We start from the raw sequence: 24,304 nt of genomic DNA on the forward strand, positions 1-24,304 counted from the left end.
GATAGAATTCTTTCCGTGGGTTTGAGACAAGAGGATACAGCCAAACTTATGCACATGCCATAAGATATCTTTTTCAGCAGTCCTCGGCAGTCTTCCTGTAGCACCTTCAAAGATAACCCGAGGCGTAATTATTGGAAGATGGGAGCATGTCTTCGCCCGTTAGCGTTTGTTGATCAGCTGAAATGAGGGTTGGCTCGTGTCATATCCATTCCAATGTGGGCTCGAAATTGTGGTCACGAATGATGCTAATCTAGATCATGTACTTCATCCGAGGCCAACAGGTGAAAATGGTATGGAACTCTGTCACTTGGATCAAGCCAGCTGTATTAGGGATAGGGGGTCATCAGAATGTAACGAAGCCAGTAGATCAAGTCCATCTGGAATCTGTAGTCAAAGAGCAGTAAGAGATAGTCTCTCTCTTTCTTACTCAAAGGGGGGCAACCCCTCCAACCCAACCCATCATCAGGTGATTCCCACAATGGCGAGTGACTTTCTGGCGGAGGAGGGCAGACCGGAAGTCAGACCTTCAAAAAACCTTCAGGTACCCAAAAGCGGCCTCGTGCAGGGCCCCATTTGGCTTTCTGTCGCATACAGCGCCAGCATGGTCCGACGCCAATAACACGAAGGGGAGCAGATGAGGCGGATTGAGTTGGCGTGTTGACGGTGCCAGCAAACGAGTTGACATCCTTTGGGCTCCCCCGCAGTGGAGCCTGTGCTGGATGGGTGCCTGACCGCCAGGCCGAAGCCTTGCGCTTGACAGGCCACTAACCGCCCGCGATCACGCGTCTTCACTATGCCTTGAATGGCATGAAGAGCTGCTGCGGCACAAAGGTGCAGGTGCAGTGCTGCACCTCACCAAAACTAACAACCGCATTCCCAGCCTCGTTCTTCAATCCACCTTCTTCAACCTCCTTCTGTCCCCCCATTGATGTCCCCGCTGTCCTCACTGCCGTCTAATGCCTCTACACCGGGCCCCATTCTAGCTCGGCCATGTTTTCCGCCCATGATCATCAGGGCCCGAGTTACTGGGGAGTGTTGATCAATGCCGATAAGAGTCCGGCCCCGCTGCTGGAACAGCTGTGCCTGGAAATTGCCCGCATCATCGTAAGTCGCGAATGGGGGGAGCTTCTCCTGAGTTGCTGCGCACTATGAATCCAAGCTTATCTCCCATTGTTCGCGTGCGAAGACATCCTTCGACGACTACGCTACTGCCGACCTCACTCCAGAACGACTGGCAGCTTTTTATCGCAAGGTGGGCGGCAACTACGACGTCCTCTTTCTCCAGACCAAACCGTCCGCGCTTTCCTTCATCTACCAGCGCCTGGGATGCTTTCATAGTATTCAGCCTACCTCCGACCCTTATAAACCCCCCGCCATTCCAGCTCTTCAGCCGAATGGCTTTGTGCGATGGCAGACCATTCAGCTCCTTCTCGATCCGGACGAGCATTGCCGGTACCTTCAGAATGCGGTCGAATTGTGGGACATTGAAACTCCGAGTGGGGAGTTCTTTCCCAAACAAATTCCGCGGGAGGCTTTTCCAGACAGACCAGATCCGGAAATGGTAGAATGGCACGAGTCGGTTAGTCGACGCTTCGAACTCGATTACATTAAGAGAAACATCTTGCGTGCATCTCCTCCGAGCTTTGGCACCTACCATTCTCACTTCTCCAACAAAGACATACCACTCACCAGGGAAGAGACCAGCCTCCCTCCACGGCGTCGGTCGTCAACCCATCGCCCTCACCTAGTCCCAGAGGAACCTTCCCCTCCCAGTAGGCACCAGAGGCGTCGCAGCGGCGAGTACCCACCGTCCGCCACCCGTCGGGTTCAGTCAACATACTTCCCCCGTGTACCAGACGTTGAGACGCCTCGCCGAGCTCCTTCACCTCCCATGTGGACCAAGTCTGCTCCCAAACCAAGAGGTCGCGATCGCACTCCGGCGTATTCCCGGCCTGTCAGTCCAAATACATTGCCTGGGAACAGTGCATCCGATGCGTCATCCGAAGATTCTGGAGGTGCAGTACGCCGCGCGTCTCCCAGCGCTAATCGACACCATCGTCATCTGCGTCCAGACACTCCGCACCATTCTCACGCTCGCCGCCATTCGCATGAATCCTACGCCAGAAGACCCGAACGGGCATTCTCCCCGGATGATCAGCGACGATACATGCACCGGGACATGTACAATGCCAGCTCGGCCAGACCCTACGACTCCGATGGTCCCCGTCGGGCACGCTCATCGAGAATATATGCCGAGGAGCCGGTCCGCCCTCCCCGGACTCCAAGGCCAACATTCCGCGACCACGTGTTTAGCGATCCCGCAGCTGTCCCCGTCAATCATGAAGTACCGGTATACACGCACGTGCACCCTCGATACATGAACAGGAATGGCAGCTATCCAGTCCGACCGCCTCCCCCACCCGACGTCGACATGCGTGCGGGCGATGACGGCCGACGGAATTACAGAGGACCTCACGTCAACCCCAACGCCTCTGGTTTCAGTAACTCGGCAACTCCGGAGCGTTCCCGCTACCCCTCAGGCGGATATCGGCCTCAGAGATGGGCCAATCCGGTACAGCCATCGCCAGCCCGAGGAATCCCCGTAGGAATGCCGGACATGGAATATCCTCCGAGAAGCCGACGGTCCACCATGTACGACCGGTGAACAATCCCAACAACCTTTTCTTTACATCTGTCAACAAGAATGATCACTCCTACTCAGAATCACACCTCTAAGCACGACAACAAAGACTATTACCCACCTAATGAATACACGTTACCCCAGACTACAGTACTTCTACGCTACAAGACTAAAGAATGACACCGCGCAGAGCCATTATTGACGACAGCAAGAACGAAGCGGGGTATGGAATACATGAATGACCGGCGTTTGACTTGCTTGGGCGGTTTTTTGAATGGCCAATACCCCACATTTGATGATAATGCTACGTGCTACGATATGATATGATATGATGAACTGACGGACCCGATGGCGGTCGGCTATGTTACGATTAACGACGATACGAGTATTTTTAGAGAGTTAGACGGAGTTTAGCTGTTTCTTTCGCGGTCTCTCACTATTCACTCTGTTGTTTCATTCTACCTTAATTGATTCCATGGGTCATCTTTTCTCTTTTACCTCGTTAGTATACACTACTTACTATATTACGAATATCAGATAATTCAAATTGTTTCCCTTTACTAGAGAGGGGTTTTAATATGTTACTAGTGGTTGTTTGATTGGTAGGTAGATGGGGGTTGCGAGAAAGCAAAGTGCGCTTCAATTTGCATTTCGATCCCGCTAAATCATCCTAGAACGGAGTACATTTCCCCCGTTTTACTTGTTTATCGAGGCAATGCAATGTATTCTAGCGATGTTGAGCCCTTTCAAATTATAGATTTACATTCCCATTTCTCGACTCCAGCATGATGCTTCTACCGCTACATGCATAGCAAGTCCCGACTCTTCCGCTTCCATACACCAGAATATATATCCGTATACTATACAGTATAGTATTCACACCACACACTCAAACAGTAAGATTAGCCCTCTGGAAGCTAAACCCAAAGTCCTCAAACACAGCACACTTCTCCGTAACCCCCGGATTCTCCACAATCGACGGGGGCATATCGAGAACACTCACATTCCGCTCCGCGATTTCATACTCAGGCATGTAGTATCCACGAGGTCCGAAAGTCTGGTACGTCGAAGCATAGGCCGGCCCACGAAGCTTCAGCATCTCCAAATCGGGGTTGGGATTGTAGGTGCGGAAGAATGAACCGAAGACGTCGTTCATGAGACGGGAATGCAGAATGTCTCGCTTGTTGTAGTATGGGGAGACATTCTTCGTCTTGCTGTTGAGAGTGCCCCAGGCGGGAAGCACATCTGCGGAGTGGCACGTGGCGTTGAAATCCGTGTTGGGGGAGCAGATGCTGGGCACATCTACGGTGGTTTGGACGTGGCCGTGTCGGACTTCGACTTCCCAGAGGTGAGGGAATGCGTGGCGCCCGCCGTGGCGGAGGAGATATGCTTGTGGGCAGCTCCATTCGCTGTGGGTGAGGGCGTCGGCGACGGTGTTTCGGACGCTGTCCGGGTCTGAGGCGTTTAGGGGGAAGGCGTTGGTGGCGATGAGGGATTTGATGAGGGAGGTGGGGTAGGCGTAGCTGTAGACGAGCTCGAGAGCAGCTTCGCTTGCTCCCAGGTTTGGGACGTATTGATCGACGTAGAGGGCCGCCTCGGTGGTGACTGTTGTGAACATGGTGGGGACGCGGTTGGGGAGCCGGTTCGAGGCGAGAAGACGGTAGAATTGGTCGTCGATGATGCCGCTGTCGGTGTCGTCTACTATGGGCATCAGGGGCTCGATTGATGCGAGGATCTCGGATGAATGTAGCCAGTCGCTGGCGATGGTCTCGGTGGAGGCTGTCATGGCGGCTTCGAACTCGGTTGTGTTGTCCAGGTACCGGGTTGCTGGAACCGATCTCAGACAGGAGATGAGGGCGGTTTCAGATGTGGTGCCGTTGCAGCCGACGGCCCCCGCGATGTTGGGGGTGACGATCTTGGTATACACCTCGCGTGTGAACCAGGGAAGGTCTACGGGGGCGGACTGCACAATGGCACCGGAGAATAGGCCATGGGCTGCAGTTGAAGAGAGCAGCGCGATGACACTCTGGCCTCCGGCGGATTGGCCAAAGATCGTGACATGGTTTGGATCTCCACCAAATGCTTCGATGTACTTGTTGACCCACTTCAAGGCGAGGATTTGGTCGCGTGTACCGTAATTGCCCGTGGTGAGGTTGCCCGTGGTTAGCCACCCTAGAGCACCGACTCGGTAGTTGACTGTCACAACAACGACATCGTTACGGCTAGCGAAGTTTCCTCCATCGTAGTCGACCATGGATGCGGTTCCACTAGTGAACGCACCACCGTAAAAGTATACCGCGACAGGCTTGCGGGTGGACTTTCTGTCGTGTGAAGAGGGCAGGACGGGAGAATAGACGTTCAGGTATAGGCAGTCCTCCGAGATACCGCCGTTGTCGAGTGTACCGAAGCCCGAAACTGATTGAATGCACGAGTCCGCCAGTTCAGTCGCGTCAATCTTCTTGGGACCTGAGTAAGGGCGCGGGGGTGCGAATCGCAGGTTTCTGACTGGCGGGTCTGCGAAGGGAATGCCTAAGAATCGGAACGAGCGCCCATCGCGATAGCCAGTCATATGGTAGTCGTCGAATGAGATAGAGATCTTTGACTTGTTCACGGCTTCTCTGTCCTTGTCGGTAGTAGGAGGCACGCTGGAGGTGCAAAGGGCAGGCAGTTGTCGATCACATGGAGCGGAAATAAATTGCTTGCGGCTTTGAGAGTATGCCTGACAGCCATCGGGCGAGTCTTTGGCTATCCAAAAGGAGCTATTTGCCTCCACATCCTTCGTATAAACCAGATAGTCGAGCTGGTACCCTATCTCTGTGGCGTTGGCTTGGGATACATCCTGTAGCGGATAGAGGGCTTCGCCAATGGATGCACACCGAGATTCAGCACTGAGGTATGGCAGTCGGTCGTAGACCAAGACTGCGGCGGTGCCATTGTTGCCTGGGGCCAAGTTGTTATACTTCAGAGCTTGAAGGGTACCCAGAGAATCAATGCTGGGATGGGATCTTGCATCTGCTGGCGGAGCTGGGGCCGCCAAAGCAGAGCCAAAGAGAAGCAAAGAGCCCACGATAAACTGAAGCTGCATTGTCACAGACTTTGGCTACCCAGTGCACGCAAGAACAAACCACCAGGAAAGGCAGCAGCCGTTTTTTAAACCTTCATCGCTGCCAAGAGAGGTGGCCCAGAAATCTGGGCTTGGAGCCATCAATTATTCGGGATGGCCGGAAGAGCAGTCCTTTGAGTCAGTCGAACGACAGAAACTGCCATAGATGGAGCATACACAGCCAAATTGGTACTGGCGGAAGCTGGGGTGCATTGAAACTAGAACTGCGGAAGCTGGGGCATCGGTTGTTCCTGAGAGAAGATTCCATTTATCTAGCCGAGGCAGCCAATATGAATGGCTCTCTCGGCAAACAACCACCGGAACCTGCTTCCTTGGCACGCGGCTGCCAACGGTTGATCAACGATGATGACTAGAGGTGTGGAGGCAGTGAAAATCAAGGATCGTATGAGTCTAAATGGAAAAGAAGAACGAAGAAGCTCCCTCACCGGAGCAATCAGCCAGGCTGCCGATTTTCGCCTTTGCACCCTCACAGATCCGGCTTAGTGCTCCCTGAACGCCCTAGCCCTATGTTCTGGCGTGCAGCTGATAGCAACGACTCGGATGCGTGATTAAAATGACGTGCCACCCATTCACCATGTTATTGTTCGAAACATACCATCATAAGTGTCATGAATTTTCTGTGGTTATCGGAAATATTGTTCTGTAAAGTGCATAATGGTTGTGATATTTTTGTAAGATCTTCTGGGCTAGTATGGCTCCTTCGCGTTGTATAGTAGCGGCGGTCCATGTACTGGCGCCGGTATTTGACGCGCAAAGTACATCGAACTTCTTGATGAATTGTTCTGCTATAGCGCTTTGGTAGGATTTGTATGACTTGGACACCTAATCAATTCAAAGTTGTTAGCTCGCCAGGTTTATGTGTTCCGAGGTTATTGAAAGCCTTCACTTTGTGCTGCCAACCGTAGGTGTAAGTGCATATACACAAGCGTGTCTTTGAAATGCATTGGTCCATTTCGTAGCGACCACACGGCCAATTCAAGCAATACTGCCTTTGCAAAGACTTCCAAGCGACAGGAAGCCAAAGTGTTTACAAGTATGGAGAGGACTAGAGTAGTGTTATAGATTAGGTGGTTTTGCTACCGAGAAACATGAGTTGTAGGGACACACCAATCAGTCCAGTGTAACCGTCCATGTGACATACCAGACAGACTAATAGCCTCGAGAATGAGAGTATCCAAAAGAGAGCGTGGCTTTCGATGGGCAGGAAAACCATCCGGGGAGGTAAGCTTGTAGCCTCAGATGATCAACGTAAGGTGCATGTGCAGCTGGTAGATGTATGAAGAAGTAGAAAGAAAAGATAAAAGTAAGAGTTTACCCACATTCACAAGCCAGACTAAAGACAGATGCCGGAATTGAAAAGGTTCGGCTTCTTCAAAGAAAACAGGTACAGGATCACACTCACCGTAAAGTACTTTCACTGGAACTAATAGAGATAAGGTGTTCTTGTTGCTCAGACCCTACAGGGCCAGAGGCAACAAGGGGGCTACAATAGGCTTCAGTATACATGGAAAAGTTGTCAACAAAGAGGTAGCTCACCGGTTTCACTTCACTGACTAGTATGGATATATGGGGGAGAGTGACTCAGGGAAAGAACTGGTAAGAATCGGTGGGTCGGGGAACCAGCTAGTCTGCAGAGGTGAACTGGATGTTACTTTCGGTAAAGTAGGAATGGTTTACAAACATGGAGAGGGGGGATATAAATATCATCTATAGAAAGTAAGGAACAGTATGGTGAGCGCCTCATGGGGTGCGGATGCGGGAAGACATGATATAGACCAGAAAGGGAAGGACCCGAATAGCTTCACCACCACCACCACCAGCATCCCACCACACCCACCAATTCACGCCCCCCAAGGGAAACCAGGCCGCCAGAATCGATACCTGGGCAAATAGGCCACCCAAGTTACCTTTTTCCAGAAAGAAAAAGGGAGCAGACAAGGGAAGTTCTGGGAAGTAATCAGCAACCAAACCCAGGGTAACCGAGTGGCTTAAAGCCGGGCCCGTAATTCTGCCTGTCCCTTAGGCCGTGTAGAACCAGAGACACTCGGGAGTCCTGGGTACGATTCCGGGCATGGGCGAGCTGGCCCTTGACACGTAGCACGTAGGCTCAAGAACGTGCCATCGTCATGCTGGAAATCGTCTGCAAAAACCGCACTAAGCGGTTTTCGTAGCCTCCTATGGGTTGGCAACCCATAGATGCAGGTGAGCTTTTTGCTTTTTTGTTTAGATAGATATATGTCCCCTACCTAATTGTGCTACTAGAGACATTTGAAAAAAAGATGCTGGAAGAGATGGGAAGAGAGTATACCATGAACATGTTTTGATTATTCGAGGGTTTGTGCCTGATTCAGGCAAACCTCTACAATTCACTGTTGGGGTTTTTTTTTTTTTTTTTTTTTTTTTCATGTCTCTCGTCTATTGTTGAATGCTTTCATTCATTTATTGACGAATAATTCGGACATAAATCCATTACTGTCGTTTGATCTGATGCTTAGATAGAAGATGCTGGTGACGACTAATATATTAGACGTAAAATGAAAAAGACTAGTATAACAGATATTGATCTCGGACATATCTGCAATAATAAGACGATGCTTGAAGTTACTGCAACTTACTAAAATGATCAAAGAAGCTGGATATAATCTACTTACAGAGCAGTCGCAGGTTTAGACGTGGACTGCTGGGCAAGAGAGGAAACAAATTACACAAGGAATTGACACCCCGAACCAGAATGACTGTTGGTTCCGAGAATTGTGGAGGTCAGGGGTTGAGAAGTCCCAGAAAGACAGAGATTACTGTGTCTTCGCCTGGCATTTTCATTTTCTTGGTCTTATGCCATTCCTTTCGAATCTCCGACTGCAACCTCAGTGATCCAGACGATCCCAATACTGGATCAGTCCAGTTGTCATTCCCCAACATTCTAATATATGATTGATATTTTGTCTTTCATATAGCACATTTTGTGCTTGGGTGATGGGAGTCGTAGGAAACCCAAAACGTACGGGATCTAGAAACGGGCTCCTTGCAGTCGGGCAGCAGAACACGATACAATAGGTACTGCTCTTTGTTCACTTTGGATCCTGAGCGCAGATCAGGCCAGGTCAATAATGTCTTGCCGATGACATTGTATGTCTTAGCCGCTGCTGCCCACTCAGCTTTATTTTTGGAGCATGTAAAAAGCATAATATAAGCAACCAAAGGGCAATTAAGATAGTGAAAAGAATGAATGCTACTTTGCATAGAAAAGATAATCCAAGTATTTGACATTGGTAATAAGGGGGAAAAAGAATAAAAACTAAAAAGCATGAAGTATTGAGTGCTCTGTAGTAGGTTGTTGTCGTTACACAAGTAAACGCAGAAACTGCATAAGGAAAAACGCGTGGGGAAAGTGCGGTGGAGGACATAGTCGTACTCACCCCCGGGTCTCCAAAGGACGGCTCAGGTAGAGGCGAAGAAAAAAATCAATCGGCGCGCTCTTCTTCCATTCAAAGCTGTACAATTTCGACTGTCTACTGACCAGCTTTTCTTGGACTATGCATGCAGTAAGGATTCTTGCGTGCTGAGGAAGGACAAAAGAGAAGAGAAGTACAGGAAAGTACTCTTCATTAGGAAAGAGATATGGATATTCTTCTGTCCCTTCACCATCGTTTTCCATAAGCCTCCACTTCTCTGTCTCTGAATCTACCTTGCGCTGATTCGCGCGGCCTCGCATAGCAAAAACCAATGCACTGAATTCAGAGAAGAGTATGGAGTCTTCCCGAGCTTCCTTCGTATCAATGAGATGAATAGCCAGATGAGGATAGGCTTGCCCATCAACAGGCCTTGGTTCTGGCTCTAAGACCCTGGAAACAGACCACCAATCACGCCCCTTACCGTAAGGACATGTGAGACCCGTTTCCAACCAAAAGGTACTGTCTGGTGCTCTGACGCAAAATGTTAGCAGAAGAAGCATGTTTGCCATGGAGTGATATTATTTGCAAGGAGCGTACTGAACAAATTGAAGCTCTTGATGAATCATCACCTCACGGGTCGCACGATCATGGATAAGGCTAGCTATCTGACTACAGCGGAATTTGGGCGACAGTTTGCCGATGAACTGATCAATGTTCGCAAATCCGCGTATCTCAGGATAGGATTTCCGTAATTGATTTGACTCCATAGGACGAAAAAAGACCGGAGGAAAGATTGTAGAACAAGTCTCGGGATTGTCCAACTGCTCAAAGTCAAACCGAATTACATGTTCAACACACTTTAGATTGTGGATATTCACATGACCATCGGTAGGCACATATCTTCTAAGTTCCATGACTTTGTCAAACAACTTGTCGAGACCACGGCGAACCCTCGAGACAGTTGACAGCATCGACAATGATCTTTGAGACATCGCGTATGTCTTGTGTTGGTGTGTGCTTGATCTGGTCTACACAAAAGAAAGATTGTAGCCTTGTATCCTGGGACAGGCAAATAAGTGGATCATGCAAGATTGAGGGGTGTGTAAGTGCTTTCTTTTCTGTGTGATGTGAGTTTATCTCCATCTGCGATGGTATCACGTGGACGGCTCTTTGTGTAATGGAAATTGTCAAGCAGGAGCCACGGGGTGTCTTATTTTACTGTCAGCATCGAGAGTATAGCCCCCATACTATTTATTCGGAAGATCACTATAGTCGATCTAATCAGTAAAGCGAAGAGTTTGTTTGGCATTTCCCGCCGAGCAGAGGCAGTAGTGGAAATGACTTTGTGGTAGCAGATAGTATTCCATGGGCAGAACTGAGCAGTAGTGGAGAGCACCATTTCATGCTAGATAGACCTAAAGCAATTCCCGTGATTAACTAACCATATGAATTTTATTAGATTAGAGGATTCATCAGAAAGAATAAAGGGAGGGAATGTTCCTGAAGGTTTCTTTTGGGGTCCAACTTACTATCAGCTGAGATACTCACTCCCTGTCCAGATAACTAACAAGCAGCTCAAGAGTAGTAACTACCATCTGGAGTTTGACCAGGAAGTGGCTCACATAAACGGCAGGAAATCACCGTGTTTGTCATCAAGTGGTATATTTTTTGTCCGCAACATTAGGGAGAGACATTTAGGTAAAATGCATGCCTACAGTAGGCGTATCTTCCAGACATTAATGGATAGTACATACCCATTCTATGGCATCTCCCACATACTTAGCAGGTCAAATTTCGCTGAAAACCGCCGTGCAATTCTTGAAATTGCTGAACAGCGAACATGGGAGAGAAGATAAATCGGGGTCTCGGGGTATTGATACCCCGCAAGAACCTGGACCAATCATCGTTCCAGGAAGAGGGTATGACCGTAATTAACTAATCTCCAATTCCTTTCATCTGCCTCAAACACACGATATGCAATCTAAGCAACTAGATTGAACTAAAGTCAACAGCTAGATAAATTGGCTAGTTATCAAGCTAGTCAGTCGGTGAATCAGCAGCAAAAACAATGTCCTCCTCATCCATCAACCCGGACGACATCAATCTGCTAGCGCAATTTCTAGCCCACGAACAAATCCCAGCATCATCCCACCCCCCAATCAATACCGACTGCATCGTGATATGTGTCTCGGCTGTGCTTTATCCCGCAGAAGCCGTCTTCAAACACCTAGAGCGCAACCCCCAATTAACTAAAACACTCGTTCTATGTGGTGGAATCGGCCACTCCACGCCTCATCTCTACGAGGCCGTATCGAGGCACCCAGACTACGCACACCTCGTCCCAGAAATCACAGGCAAGCCAGAATCTCACGTCCTGCATACCATCTTCACGCGATGCTTTGATGCCACTTTTATTCAAAAATCCGGCTGCACGGTTCTACTAGAAGATAAGTCCACGAATTGCGGACAGAATGCCTTAGAAACACGGGCATTATTGGCAAGGAACGGCATCCCGGAACCTAAATCTATGATTGTTGTGCAGGATCCGACCATGGCTCGGCGGACGGTTGCCTCATTTGAAAAGGCGTATGCGCCGAGCCCCCCGAAGTTGCTCAGCTGGCCGATAATAGTGCCTCGAGTTAAGCTTGAGGAGGGTGAGTTGGTATACGATGATGATGGTAGTATGCCAGGGGTGACGGGAACATTGTGGAGTATGTCACGCTTCTTGGGTCTGGTTCTGGGTGAGATTCCACGGCTGAGAGATGATGAGCATGGGTATGGGCCCATGGGGAAGGGGTTTATTGGTCATGTTGATATTCCGGAGGAGGTTGAACACGCGTATTCTAGGGTCCAACGGGGGATAGGAGAAGATTCGGCAAAGAGATAGATTGGTCGTTTTCAGGTTGTGTTGTGGCTGTGGTTTTACTATGGGGAATCTCGCGATCGGAACTGCCGAGATATCCACTAGAGACCCATCTTCATGATACCATGTTGTCTGTATCAGACGCGTACTTACATAGAAATGTATTGTAAGTAGCCGGTGTGCTACGTACTGTGGTGTATATAACGGTATATAGTAGGTAACATATGGTACCATACGTAAGCAGATACGGCATCTCCCATCCGATGCACTTCTTGTCTCTATTAAATCTTCAACCGAACACAAGCTTCAAAGGTCTGCAGGTACGTAAGCTTGAATCCGAAATCCATGGCCCCTTGTCGACTGATGTGTGCACGTTCCTGCAATCATGAGACTCACCAACGGTAGACCCTGACTCGTGGATTGCCAAGCGACCCTGTCGAACCGCTAAAGGGACTTAGTTCTTGACTCTTCGTCAGCTCCGACATGATCATCGCTGCAATATCCCCTTCGAAGTAGCCGAGCGCCCGTCAGCGCTCGTTTCGAAGCCGGCGGGGTCCCTGCTCCTGAGTCGATTTCTCCGTGAATAAGGAACTGTTCTGAAAGGCCTGAGCTAAAGCTTGACCTCTGATTCACGAGAAGAAAATGATCGGCATCGGTCCAGGAACGGGAAACCAACGGGACGAAACAATGAATTCAGAATTAATATCGAGGAACCCTGCCGTCTCTCACCGTCGTGTCAATCCTTGCAGCCACCTCATATGAGCTGAGGTGACAGGGGCGGCTATGGATTCTCCGGTGGGAGGAGCTGCCCTCGAGGTATGTGGCATACTGGATGCTTATAAAAGGCCAGCGGCAATTGCTGCGATCGGTTGAGACCAAGCAGAGAGACACTTGCAAAGTAGCTTCTCACCATGCCTGCTCTTTCCATCCTCGCTCTCGCCCTCGCCCCGTTGCTGGTCAACGGCCAGCTCTCCGGTAGCGTCGGTCCGCTCACTTCGGCACACTCGAAGGCTGCGACCAAGACGTGTAACATCCTGGACTATGGTGCTGTGGCGGACAACTCCACCGACATTGGGTCCGCCCTCTCAGAAGCCTGGGATGCGTGCTCGGATGGAGGTCTGATCTATATTCCTCCTGGTGACTATGCGATGGATACCTGGGTGTCTCTGTCAGGAGGCAAGGCGACCGCCATCATCCTGGACGGTACTATTTACCGTACTGGCACCGATGGAGGTAATATGATTCTAGTGGAGAATTCTTCCGATTTTGAGTTGTACAGCAACTCGTCCTCTGGTGCCGTCCAGGGATTCGGATATGTGTACCACCGGGAGGGCGATCTTGATGGGCCACGGATTCTGCGACTCCAGGATGTGAGCAACTTCGCGGTGCATGATATCATTCTCGTGGACGCGCCTGCCTTCCACTTCGTCATGGACGACTGCTCCGATGGAGAAGTGTATAACATGGCTATCCGGGGTGGTAACTCGGGAGGCTTGGATGGGATTGATGTGTGGGGTAGCAACATCTGGGTTCACGACGTATGTTCCACATCATATCACAATGGAAAGCTTCCAGTGCTGATTCATGTACCCAGGTCGAGGTGACCAACAAGGATGAATGTGTCACGGTCAAGGTAGGGCCCACCTGGTATGACCATCCCTAGCTCGGTTACTGACAACCCGCAGAGCCCTGCCAACAACATCCTAGTGGAAAGCATCTACTGCAACTGGAGTGGAGGTTGTGCGATGGGTTCTCTCGGCGCTGACACCGATATAACTGACATCCTGTACCGCAACGTTTACACCTGGAGTTCCAACCAGATGTACATGATCAAGAGCAATGGCGGTAGTGGGACAGTCAAGAACACCCTTCTAGAGAACTTCATTGGTATGTCTGGCCCACTCGAACTAGGTATATATAGCCCCCGGCTAATGCGTTGCAGGACACGGAAACGCCTATTCTCTGGATATTGACAGCTACTGGAGCAGCATGACAGCCGTGGATGGCGACGGCGTGGAACTGAGTAACATCACATTCAAGAACTGGAAGGGAACGGAGGCGGATGGTGCCGAACGCGGGCCCATCAAGGTGGTATGCTCGGACACGGCCCCTTGCACCGACATCACCATCGAGGATTTTGCCATGTGGACCGAAAGCGGCGATGAGCAGACCTACACCTGCGAGTCGGCGTATGGTGATGGATTTTGCCTCGAAGACAGCGATTCCACCACCTCGTACACGACCACCCAGACTGTCACCACGGCGCCCTCAGGATACTCGGCCACCACGATGGCAGCGGATCTCACCACGGACTTTGGCACGACCGCGTCCATCCCCATCCCTACCATCCCGACTTCCTTCTATCCCGGCGTGACGGCGATCAGTCCCTTGGCATCGGCTGCCACGACAGCTTGAAATCGAGAATGATTCATTCTTTGCTACCCTTTGGCAGGGGTGGAATAGGTGAGGGCAGGTGTGTACAGTGTGTAGATAGTTAACCAGTGAGTAAATGAGTAATTAATAACACATTTAACTGGCGGTGTATCTCTCAAGATGATTTCATTTCCTTTACTTCAAGATCTGCATCCTGAGGATGGAAGAATGCGCAATTCATGCATATATAATGCGTGATTGGCTGGCGATGAAAAGAAATGAGACCATCGGCCCTGCAGATCCCGCCATCTTAAGGTTTCTTCCGTGAGTTTTTCTTTGATGCTCATCTCATCCTCGTGTCTTGTGTAATCATCCATCATTAATCACCGTGCACATCCTCCTCCGCATCCGGATGTCTTGTTTCTTGTCGCTTCTCTCCCTCTCCACTTCCCCTTCACTCCTTCTTCACTTTCTTTCACTCTCACAAAATGACATCTGTTTGGCAGCCTCACTGAACGAGATTCTGCTCCCGATCGCAAGTTGAGATGCGACCAGAAAATTGCCGCCGATAAGCTTCGCTGATTTTCTGTTTCAACCCCGCAATTCCAAACCGACCGGATCAACCCCGAGGAATCTATTCTTCAACTTGTCATCCTCACATCGCCGTGATCATGACGGGCGCATCCAAACCAGATGAGGCAGAGCCCGTGTTATCGACGCTGGAAGGGGCTTCGAACCCGCCGACGCCCAATGCTGCTGCTGCTGCCTATCGCTACAAGGCCGACCTGCTCAACCGCGCTATCCAAGACATCGGCATGGGCAGGTATCAGTGGCAGCTATTCGGCGTCATTGGATTCGGCTGGGCCAGCGACAACCTATGGCCCATCGTCACCTCCCTCATCCTCGTCCCAGTGTCATATGAATTCAGCGTCGCCCGGCCGCCATTACTGTCCCTGGCCCAAAACATCGGGCTTCTAGCCGGCTCGCTCTTCTGGGGCTTCACCTGCGATCTGTTCGGTCGGCGATGGGCCTTCAACTTGACCATTGCCATCACCGCCATTTTCGGCCTGGTCGCTGCTGGCTCACCGTCTTTCGCAGCCGTGGGCGTCTTCGCTGCATTATGGTCCTTTGGCGTTGGCGGCAACCTGCCCGTCGACTCGGCCATCTTCCTCGAGTTTCTCCCCGGTTCGCACCAGTACCTGCTCACGGTACTATCAATCAACTGGGCGCTGGCACAGCTCCTCGCCAACCTCGTCGCATGGCCTCTGATCGGCGAAATGACCTGCGCCTCCGCCGACCACTGCACCAAGGCCTCCAACATGGGTTGGCGCTACTTCCTCATCGCAATGGGCGGCCTCGCTCTCTTCATGTGCCTAGCCCGATGTCTATTCTTCACTCTCTACGAATCCCCCAAGTACCTCATGGGCAAAGGCCGCCACGAAGAATCCGTCGCCGTCGTCCATGAAGTCGCGCGTCGCAACGGCACCAGCTCCTCTCTATCCATAGATGACCTCCAAGACGACGGACCCATCTCCAGCAGCACCGAAACAACCACCACCAACACCCCCACCCCAACCCACACAACACCCAACAACGGAGCACTCAGCGCCCTCGACCACCTCCGCATGCGCCTCGAACCACTCTCCGCCCCCTACGTGCGCGCTCTCTTCCGCACGCCGCGCCGCGCCTGGTCCACGACCCTCATGATCCTCATCTGGGCTCTCGTCGGCCTCGGCTTCCCCCTGTACAACAACTTCCTCCCCTACCTGCAGCAAATGCGCGGGATCCAATTTGGCGACGGCTCAACGTACATCACGTACCGCAACTCGCTCATCATCGCCGCGGTCGGCGTCCCCGGCAGCTTAGTCGGCGGAGTGATGGTCGAGATGCCTCGATTAGGACGCAAGGGCACGCTGTGTCTCGCCACACTCTCCACGGGCGCGTTTTTGCTCGCGTCCACGACGGCGAAGACCTCCAGTGCCTTGTTGGGTTGGAACTGCGCCTACAGTTTCACTAGCAGTTTGCTGTATGCGGTGCTGTATGCCTATACGCCGGAGATCTTTGAGACGCAGTATCGCGGCACCGGGAATGCGTTGGTCGGGGGCGCGAATCGGATTGGAGGGATCTTGGCGCCGATTATTGCTCTGGTGTCGAATATGGAGACCGCTGTGCCGGTGTATGTTAGTGGGGGGATGTTTGTGCTGGCCGGGTTGTTGGTCGTGTTGATACCGTATGAGACGCGGGGGAGGATGAGTTTATAGTTGTTGTTGTTGGGAGTACACAGTGTAGGTACTAGGATTAATTGGTAGGGGGGGGTTGTATGCCGTGCTTGTATGACATGGCAGGGTATATCAGGAGGTACATAAAGGGAGGGACGGGGATAGTACTTGTGATGATCATACTTTATGATGATATGAAGAATATGATATGACATACATTTACATTGAATTGACATGAAATGCCACACCCACTCCCTCTCCCTCCAGCAATACCAAACAATTAGATAGTAAGTACCAACTACCCAACAGCACCCAACCCCCCTAAGAGCAGAGAAACCATTTATCCCTGAGCAAAACCAATCTGCATAAAAAGCCATAATCCCATACCTGCCTGCATGCATGCCTACACGCATACACACACATAATGCACACGCACATAAAATAATTCGATGATTAGAGTTTCAAGGTAAGACAGACATGCAACTTAACTAGAAATTATTTATGCTTGTTTTCTGCGGGATTGCGCGTACTGTCTGCTAGAGTAATTTACTAATTTGCAGATACTTATGCATGAGAGGTAATTTGATATGTCTGAGGGTGGTATCATGTTTGGAGGCTATTAGGGAGTTAGTTAGGGGATATTAGATTGCTTAATTGGGTACTAGACTGTGTTTTGGGAATAGGATTATGGTTATGGTGTTTCGGGGGAAGATATTATTATATCATTGGGGGGACTGAAAGGCTGAGAAGGGAGTAGTACTACCGATGGTATGAGTAAGTTATGATATCGGCTTGCGCTCTCAGTGAAGCGTTGCACAAAAATGCCTTTACATGTTCTACAAGCCACGATCCTTCGGATAAGTTGTCCTAGAAAGGATATACTTATCAAGTCCGCTGAGATACTCCGGGTATTCGGTCAACGTAACACACAGGGATACATTCAAATAAGTAGCTAGAGGCCTCCTAGCGGGGTATCTAAATACACGTAGTCTCACTATATATTTCTGTCATTGACAGCACACTTCAATCCCATCCCACGAAAACCATCACAATGACCCGCCCCCGCAGAGCAACTAAGAAAGACCCCAGCCGATATGGAGACCTCAGTCGATATGAAGATGTCCTCGGCCAACTGCCCATGCTGCAGGTCTACACCCACATCTTACTCCTTTTCTCTATGCCCGAAGGCGTAACCCGTGACGACATCGTATCTGATCTGATATCGGCTGTCGCCTTGATCCGCGAGAAGGTGCCATGGATGGCGGGAAAGGTGATCAATGTTGATAAAAGTCCCGGTAACTCGGGGAGATATGTCGTTGTGCCTTGTCCGGCCCCGGACCGGCTTATTGAAGTGAAGGACGTCTCGCATGAGCTTCCGCCGTATCAGGAAATCCAGCGATTGAAGGCTCCGAATTACTTGCTGGACTCCAGTCTACTAGCACCCACTACGGCGTTCCCTCAGCGGTTCGAAGACTCAGAGGAGGATCCCTCCCGTGTGATCCGCCTCCAGGCGATTTTTGTCGAAGGGGGTGTGCTTATCGACTTTGCTACTCAACACAATATGACGGACGGCGGGGGAGTATTCGGCTTTGCCAGGCTCGTTGCTCAGGCTATGCGAGCAGAGAGGTTCTCCGACGATCTGCTGGAGAAGATAAATTGTGATAGACGCAATGTCGTTCCTCTTCTGCGTCCGGATGAGCCGATGCTCGACCATAGTCATTACCTGCTCCCTCCCGGTACAGACGTGCAGCTTGTGGAGTGCCCAGAACCAGCCCAGTGGCATGTTGTACGTCTGGCTGCAGCCAAGGTGACTGATCTCAAGACACAGGCTACTCCGCCTCCCGGAGAGTCAGATCCAGAGGTGCTTTTCATCACAGGCGACGACGCTATCAGCGCGTTTTTCTGGAAGAAGCTCACCATGATGCGTCAGCGTCGCAATACGCCTGATACCCGATCAAGGTTCTCGCGTGCTATTGACGGCCGCAAAGTAATGGGTGTTCCGGCCGAGTATATGGGCGACCTTGTTCATAATGTAGCGACCTGGCTGACCTTCGGTGAACTGATCGACCTGCCACTGCATTCGATAGCATCCCACCTTCGCCGGGAAATGAATCTCGCAAACACAGCGTACCATGTACGAAGCTTCGCGACGTTTATTGCACAACAGCCGGATAAATCGATAATAACATATGGTGGGGTCTTCAATCCCGATACAGATGTAGGAATGTCGTCGCTCTCACGGGCAGATATCATGCACCTTGAATTTGGAATACTCGGCCGCCCCGACTTCGTACGACGACCTAACTTCTCGGGGAACGTAGTGCCCGGTTTGCTATATATCTTTCCCATGCAGCCGGAGGGAGATTTAGACATGCTTGTTTGTTTGACCGATGCTGACATGGAGGCATTGAGACATGATCCGGAGTGGAATCATGTAGTAGAGTATATTGGATGAGCTGGTGGGATCCCTTCTGTAGCTCAGCGATTGACATTGGGATATCGAGATTTCTTGGACTTAGGTTGCTCAGCGCCAATAAAGAGAAAGTACGAAAGAACCTCTGTAATAGCATTTACAGGGTCCTGTCCCTTACAAAGGTCCAAGCAGCATCTGTAAAAGCCACTCGTCATGGTGTAGTTGCGGGTCTCGTGTTAGGAAGATGAGATAAAAGGTAAATCGTAGATTATATGAAGATATATAGCTATGTCGCTTGCGTATGGGTACTAAACAACCGGGCCGATTAGGGTTTCCGGAGTGTGATGGTCCAATCCACCGAACCCCTCAGTTGGCGGATACTGGGTGACCGGTTCAATTCAACAAGGGCAATAGATTGTCAGCTTGTCTTCCTGTGGGCGGGCTGAACCGCAAGGTACAAGGGGCAGTGAGGCATGATGACTCAAGCTTAGCCGCACTGTTAGTTAGTTGTAGGTGGGCATGACCCCGCGGAATCCGTAGAGGAACAAGCTCTCCCACCTATTCCTCCCCGCCATACACATTCACAACATGGAGAGACTGCTAACCAATTGGAAGAACTTAAAAGCTGGTAAAGAAATAGTAGAATTGCTTGGTTGACGGGTTGACCGGCCAGATGGGCAACGTTAGACGTGCTAGCAGGAGGGTGTGCACCAAAGTGGTAGATGACATTAGTGTTATCGAACTGAGGGCTGCATGGTGACTGGCTGGAAGCGAACAGCGACGAGTGCTATATAGGGCAGTCCAAACTTATAAGTCTTTCCTTACAGCCGGTGGGAAGCAATAACCTGTTTGTAGCATGGCGGCCCACCAAAGAACGCAGCGAAGAAACTTGAGCTAAATGGTCAAGGCAAGGTTGCCTCTCTGAAGGTTTAGGTCGAGTTTGTAAGGAATCTCTTCCGGATATTGATCCGCACCTACCATGATACTTCCAGTCGAACACGCCCAGGAGCTAAGTGGATGTAGAACATCGCCACGTTCCGACCAAAGATGCAGTGACGAACCGAACATAAAGCCACCAGATATAGTAACAGTGACGACCCAGGGAAAAGTAAATCCTCATTGTAGGTTATGAAGATGCTCTCTCCCTAGTAACTTTTGTCTCTTCCCATATCCAGGCGTGTCAAGCCAATCATACAGTTGCCGAACACCCATGGCAATTGCTTAGAATGTCCGAGATAAGTCCTATAAAGTTAGCTGTAGCGGGTACCGAGTGAATAAGATATAGGAGTCTGGCGTCAGTGGCGCTGTTGCATATCCGAAACAGCAAATGAGACTCATAAACTTTGGAAAGAGGTGCAGGTGCCAGGTTCCAGTCAGATATTCAGTGTTCGGTTCGAAACGTATTAGGAAGGTACCCCAGATCCCTGGTGCCACATAAATAAAGCTTGCCCTGAAGCTTAAGCCTACGAAACCGGATTCGATCCAGCTGCCCATGGTTGTCCCTGATTAATGGAAAGTTTAAGTTCCAAATAGATCACTTGGCAGGCGGATATGGCAAAGGCGTTTGGTCAAAAGCGCACAAGGGTCATGTTATGCTAGGATTCAACGACTACCGCATGGCACATAGGTTGACAACGTCGGTGCCGCGCACGCTCGGATCCCTCGATCATATATGAACCATGGCCGGGTCTCCTGAGGAAGTGACGGTCACACTGACGCGCTTTTCGAGGAAGTGGGTATTCTAGAAAATTGTATGTAGATGATCCACTGCATCACCGTCATGGCCACCAAGGTCATTGGCTTTTATCCCTCAAATGACGCACTACGTTGGTCATTCTATCAGATGTCAATCTAGTTATGTTTTCCAAAAGGGTATGTGGTACGCACAACATGAGTACGCAGTCGATCATTGTACACGGAGGCCTTGGACTGGCAGTAGGGAAGTGATCGCCAGCTTCCGGGTATTTAAGGCAAGATGGTGTCAATGAGTGGATTTACCAAGAGGAACCTTCAAACCATCAATCAAACAATATGAGCATCGGACGAGATATTCTTTGTCAAAAACTTCAAGTCTTGCTGGACCGCCGTCGCGCGGAGGGAAGATTGTATGAGCCAGCCTCGCCAGACGAGTTTGAAGGGACAGTGGACTTTGGATCAAATGATACATTGTCCCTCTCAGCATCTGGACTCTTGACCGAGGCTTTTCTTCATCAGCTTGAAAGACATCCCCATTTCACTATTGGAACCAACTCCTCGCGATGCTTCGAGGGCACAAAGCAATTCTTACTGGATATTGAACGTGATTTGTCTCAATTTCACAATGCCGAGGACGCTCTTTTCTTCGGATCCGGGTATGATGCTAATACCGCCATCTGGTCCGCGATTCCGCAGCCCGGGGACTTCATTGTCTTCGACGAGCTAGTGCATTCTAGCATTCGTGAGGGCATGCGGCTGGGACGAGCTAAGAGCATTTCATTCCGTCACAACGACAGCCTTTCTCTGCGACAACGCCTAGAAGAGCTCCGGGACCAGAACTCCGAAGTGGCAGAAGGTAAACGACTTGTGTTTATTCCAATCGAGTCAATCTATAGCATGGATGGAGATGTGGCTCCTCTTCACGAGATTGTAAAGGTTGCCTATGACACTCTGCCTCGAGGGAACTATATCCTTTCAATCGACGAAGCACATTCTAACGGCATCATTGGGCCACATGGCTCAGGAGTCGTCTCTTTGTATGGACTTGAGAATGAATTCTCGATCAGGTTACATACCTGTGGAAAGGCGCTGGCGTCATCCGGAGGTACGACGACCCATCATTGTTCAATCATTGGCAATGCTGATATTATCGACTAGCGGTGGTATTGTGCAATTCGACTATCAAAGAGGCACTGATCAACTATGGGCGGAACATCATATTCAGTACTGCGCCATCTTTCACAACCGTGGCAGCTGTTCGCGCAGCCTATGAGATACTGGCCACACAGGAAGGACACAGGGTATGTCCTGTCACCCTAGTAAGTTGTCAGCATTACTGACTTCCATGTTGTAGCGCCAGCAACGTCTGCAAAAGAACATATGGTACTTCTATTGGACTTTGACAAAACACCCTCAGTGGGAGGATATCAAAGAGCGAAACATCCTTACCCTGCCCACTGAGAAAACATGGTATACCAGGCCATTCAAGTCACCGATAGTTCCAATAATCACGAAGCCTAAGCAATCTAACAACTTGTGCAAGAGGCTGCGGCGGGCAGGATATTGGGTAAATTCCGTTGATCACCCCACTGTGCCCAAGGGAACGGGTCGAGTACGGTTGATGATACACGCGGACAATACCCGAGAGGAGATGGATGGGGTAATTCAGTTAATCATGAATTGGGCTACTGAGCAATATCAGCCAGTGGAGTCAGTTCAAATCATGGCGAAAATGTGAGGTGGGTGAGCATGTGGGAAGAGGAATGAAAGAAGTAGCCCTTTGTTTTGGCGAATGATGTTGTGGGTCATGTGGCGACTGCCGCAAGATAAACGCCGAGGAGTCTATCTTGGGAACTATACTACAGACTAGTGTTAGAGAATAAGATTACTTTTGTTTTATCTCGAAACTGTGAGTCGTCGTATATCTTTAGCTGTCTTTAGCTTGTCAGAATACTGTAAGTATATGTAATCGTTTTCAGTCATATACAAATATCATAACTATTTTCGTGGACATATTTACATGTAGGATACACTAATTCTATCAATCCACCACCGCCAGCTGGCTTCTGACAGGCACGTTATGTCGCAGCTTAGGCGATGGGAATCCCTGGACATTGACCCCCTTCCGGAAGAGCAGACAATGCGTGGAGCCACCGAAATGGAACATACCAATCTGATCACCCTTGGACACATGCTGGCCCTCGGAGACAGTAATCTCACAGGTTGAGACCTCGCACATGCCCACGCCCAGGAACGCCATGAGCCCAATATCAGGGTTGTCGCACTCGATAAATATAACAGCCCGCGTAGCCGTGGCGGTCAGGTATTCCTGAGACATGACCTCGCCAGCGCTATCAATCCCATGTTGGTTGGATGGATCCGGGTCTCCGATGCCCTCGAACAAAGGCTCAGAGTAGTATGTTCCATCCACGACATACGCCTTGACGATCTTCCCGGATACCGGTGCATGCCAGCGGTGATAGCTCAATGCACTCAAGAACGCCTGGTAGACCGTGCCGCCCTCAAACTGCTTAGCCAACGGATCACACCCCACCATATCGTATACCGAGTATGGCTGGCTCTTGATCCAGAACTGATCGCGCGCCTTGACATCATACGCGACCTTGTATGGCTGCGACTCACACGCATTGGCAATGACCTTGTCGTCACTGGGTGAGGCAACGGGACGGATACCCTCTCGGAACAACCGAGTGAAGAAATGATCCCAAGAGTTGAAGCCATGATGCTCTGCCGACGGGTCGCAGACATACAAGTCCTCGAACGAGTAATTCGTCTTCTGCACATTGCCTACCTCCTCTAGATCAGACTTGGCTGTCTCGCCAAACCACCCGTACTTCGAATCATCCAGCACCTTCGCTGACTCCGGTGACTTGAGGAAATCGCCCCATGCATTAAGCAACTTCTTAATCATGCGGTTGACATCTGGATCCAGGAACGCAGCATATCCACTCGGAGTACCCATCGGCCAATCCAAGACCGCATTAATAGGCAACCCGACCAGTCCCACACGGTGGGAAAAGTCGTTCCATGAGGGGGCAGTGGTTATGAGATGGTTCAGCACACGTAACATGTGCTTGTAGTCCTGCATTTGGGGACAGCCGGTAGGATCCGTAGAGTACGTTCGGTTTCGAGGGAGTTCGTTAAACATGGCGGAGATGAGCAGGTATACGCGAGTGTTGTTTTCAATGAGGTCCTGGAATTCCTGAATCACTGGATGAAGGTCGTGAGATTCCTTGCTGTCCACATGTGCGATGACACCTCCCAGCCATTCATGATGGGCGTCGAGTGTAGAAGGCATCCATTTACCAAGGCTACCAAAAACATGTTAGCCAAATACCCTGCTAAATATCCACCTTAAGAACAGAAGATACATACTGATGCAACCGAGGCGTATGATTCTTATACTTGGGAGCCATCTTTGTACTTCAATTCAATTCGAACAAATTCAATTTAACTCAAAATCAAAATCAAGACTGATAGTTTTCAATATCAGATCAGACAGCCTTGGCAAAAGCTTATCGCAGAACACAAACGACCCAAATGGGCCTTTTCAAGTGTTTATA

General features: G+C 50.3%; 9 protein-coding genes across 9 annotated transcripts; 6 read left to right on the forward strand and 3 right to left on the reverse strand.

Annotated features, from left to right (window-relative positions):
* The first annotated feature begins 861 nt into the window (after positions 1 to 861).
* BO79DRAFT_191801 (uncharacterized protein) lies at positions 862 to 3,140 on the forward strand. The gene is made up of 2 exons (XM_025680852.1): positions 862 to 1,104; positions 1,187 to 3,140. Exons 1-2 carry the CDS (start codon positions 991 to 993, stop codon positions 2,663 to 2,665), a joined length of 1,593 nt encoding a protein of 530 aa, XP_025541783.1. The 5' UTR covers positions 862 to 990; the 3' UTR covers positions 2,666 to 3,140.
* Positions 3,141 to 3,407: 267 nt separating this feature from the next.
* Positions 3,408 to 5,928, reverse strand: BO79DRAFT_286353 (putative cholinesterase). Its single transcript, XM_025688460.1, has one exon. The coding sequence runs from the start codon at positions 5,724 to 5,726 to the stop codon at positions 3,531 to 3,533; it is 2,196 nt and encodes a 731-aa protein (XP_025541784.1). The 5' UTR covers positions 5,727 to 5,928; the 3' UTR covers positions 3,408 to 3,530.
* A 3,249-nt stretch (positions 5,929 to 9,177) lies between these two features.
* BO79DRAFT_226709 (uncharacterized protein) lies at positions 9,178 to 10,128 on the reverse strand (the record flags this gene model as incomplete). The annotated part of the gene is made up of 2 exons (XM_025683818.1): positions 9,178 to 9,688; positions 9,755 to 10,128. 2 exons carry the CDS (start codon positions 10,126 to 10,128, stop codon positions 9,178 to 9,180), a joined length of 885 nt encoding a protein of 294 aa, XP_025541785.1.
* A 1,032-nt stretch (positions 10,129 to 11,160) lies between these two features.
* Positions 11,161 to 12,044, forward strand: BO79DRAFT_236582 (YdcF family protein; the record flags this gene model as incomplete). Its single annotated transcript, XM_025684600.1, has 1 exon — positions 11,161 to 12,044. Exon 1 carries the CDS (start codon positions 11,226 to 11,228, stop codon positions 12,042 to 12,044), a length of 819 nt encoding a protein of 272 aa, XP_025541786.1. The 5' UTR covers positions 11,161 to 11,225.
* An 887-nt stretch (positions 12,045 to 12,931) lies between these two features.
* On the forward strand, positions 12,932 to 14,435 carry BO79DRAFT_253132 (rhamnogalacturonase rhgA; the record flags this gene model as incomplete). Its single annotated transcript, XM_025685973.1, has 4 exons — positions 12,932 to 13,558; positions 13,615 to 13,653; positions 13,706 to 13,907; positions 13,963 to 14,435. The coding sequence occupies 4 exons, from the start codon at positions 12,932 to 12,934 to the stop codon at positions 14,433 to 14,435; spliced, it is 1,341 nt and encodes a 446-aa protein (XP_025541787.1).
* A 629-nt stretch (positions 14,436 to 15,064) lies between these two features.
* Positions 15,065 to 16,654, forward strand: BO79DRAFT_191813 (putative sugar transporter; the record flags this gene model as incomplete). Its single annotated transcript, XM_025680853.1, has 1 exon — positions 15,065 to 16,654. The coding sequence occupies one exon, from the start codon at positions 15,065 to 15,067 to the stop codon at positions 16,652 to 16,654; it is 1,590 nt and encodes a 529-aa protein (XP_025541788.1).
* Positions 16,655 to 17,663: 1,009 nt separating this feature from the next.
* BO79DRAFT_281203 (trichothecene 3-O-acetyltransferase) lies at positions 17,664 to 19,067 on the forward strand (the record flags this gene model as incomplete). Its single annotated transcript, XM_025688136.1, has 1 exon — positions 17,664 to 19,067. One exon carries the CDS (start codon positions 17,664 to 17,666, stop codon positions 19,065 to 19,067), a length of 1,404 nt encoding a protein of 467 aa, XP_025541789.1.
* A 1,989-nt stretch (positions 19,068 to 21,056) lies between these two features.
* Positions 21,057 to 22,458, forward strand: BO79DRAFT_142683 (aminotransferase class I/II-fold pyridoxal phosphate-dependent enzyme; the record flags this gene model as incomplete). The annotated part of the gene is made up of 3 exons (XM_025678288.1): positions 21,057 to 21,825; positions 21,879 to 22,021; positions 22,075 to 22,458. 3 exons carry the CDS (start codon positions 21,057 to 21,059, stop codon positions 22,456 to 22,458), a joined length of 1,296 nt encoding a protein of 431 aa, XP_025541790.1.
* Positions 22,459 to 22,752: 294 nt separating this feature from the next.
* BO79DRAFT_191814 (phosphatidylserine decarboxylase family protein) lies at positions 22,753 to 24,234 on the reverse strand. The gene is made up of 2 exons (XM_025680854.1): positions 24,117 to 24,234; positions 22,753 to 24,052 (listed from the first exon to the last, which is right to left on the reverse strand). Exons 1-2 carry the CDS (start codon positions 24,155 to 24,157, stop codon positions 22,762 to 22,764), a joined length of 1,332 nt encoding a protein of 443 aa, XP_025541791.1. The 5' UTR covers positions 24,158 to 24,234; the 3' UTR covers positions 22,753 to 22,761.
* Between the last annotated feature and the right edge of the window lie 70 nt (positions 24,235 to 24,304).

The sequence above is a fragment of the Aspergillus costaricaensis genome, assembly GCF_003184835.1.
Source record: "Aspergillus costaricaensis CBS 115574 unplaced genomic scaffold BO79scaffold_9, whole genome shotgun sequence".
Lineage (NCBI taxonomy): Eukaryota > Fungi > Ascomycota > Eurotiomycetes > Eurotiales > Aspergillaceae > Aspergillus > Aspergillus costaricensis.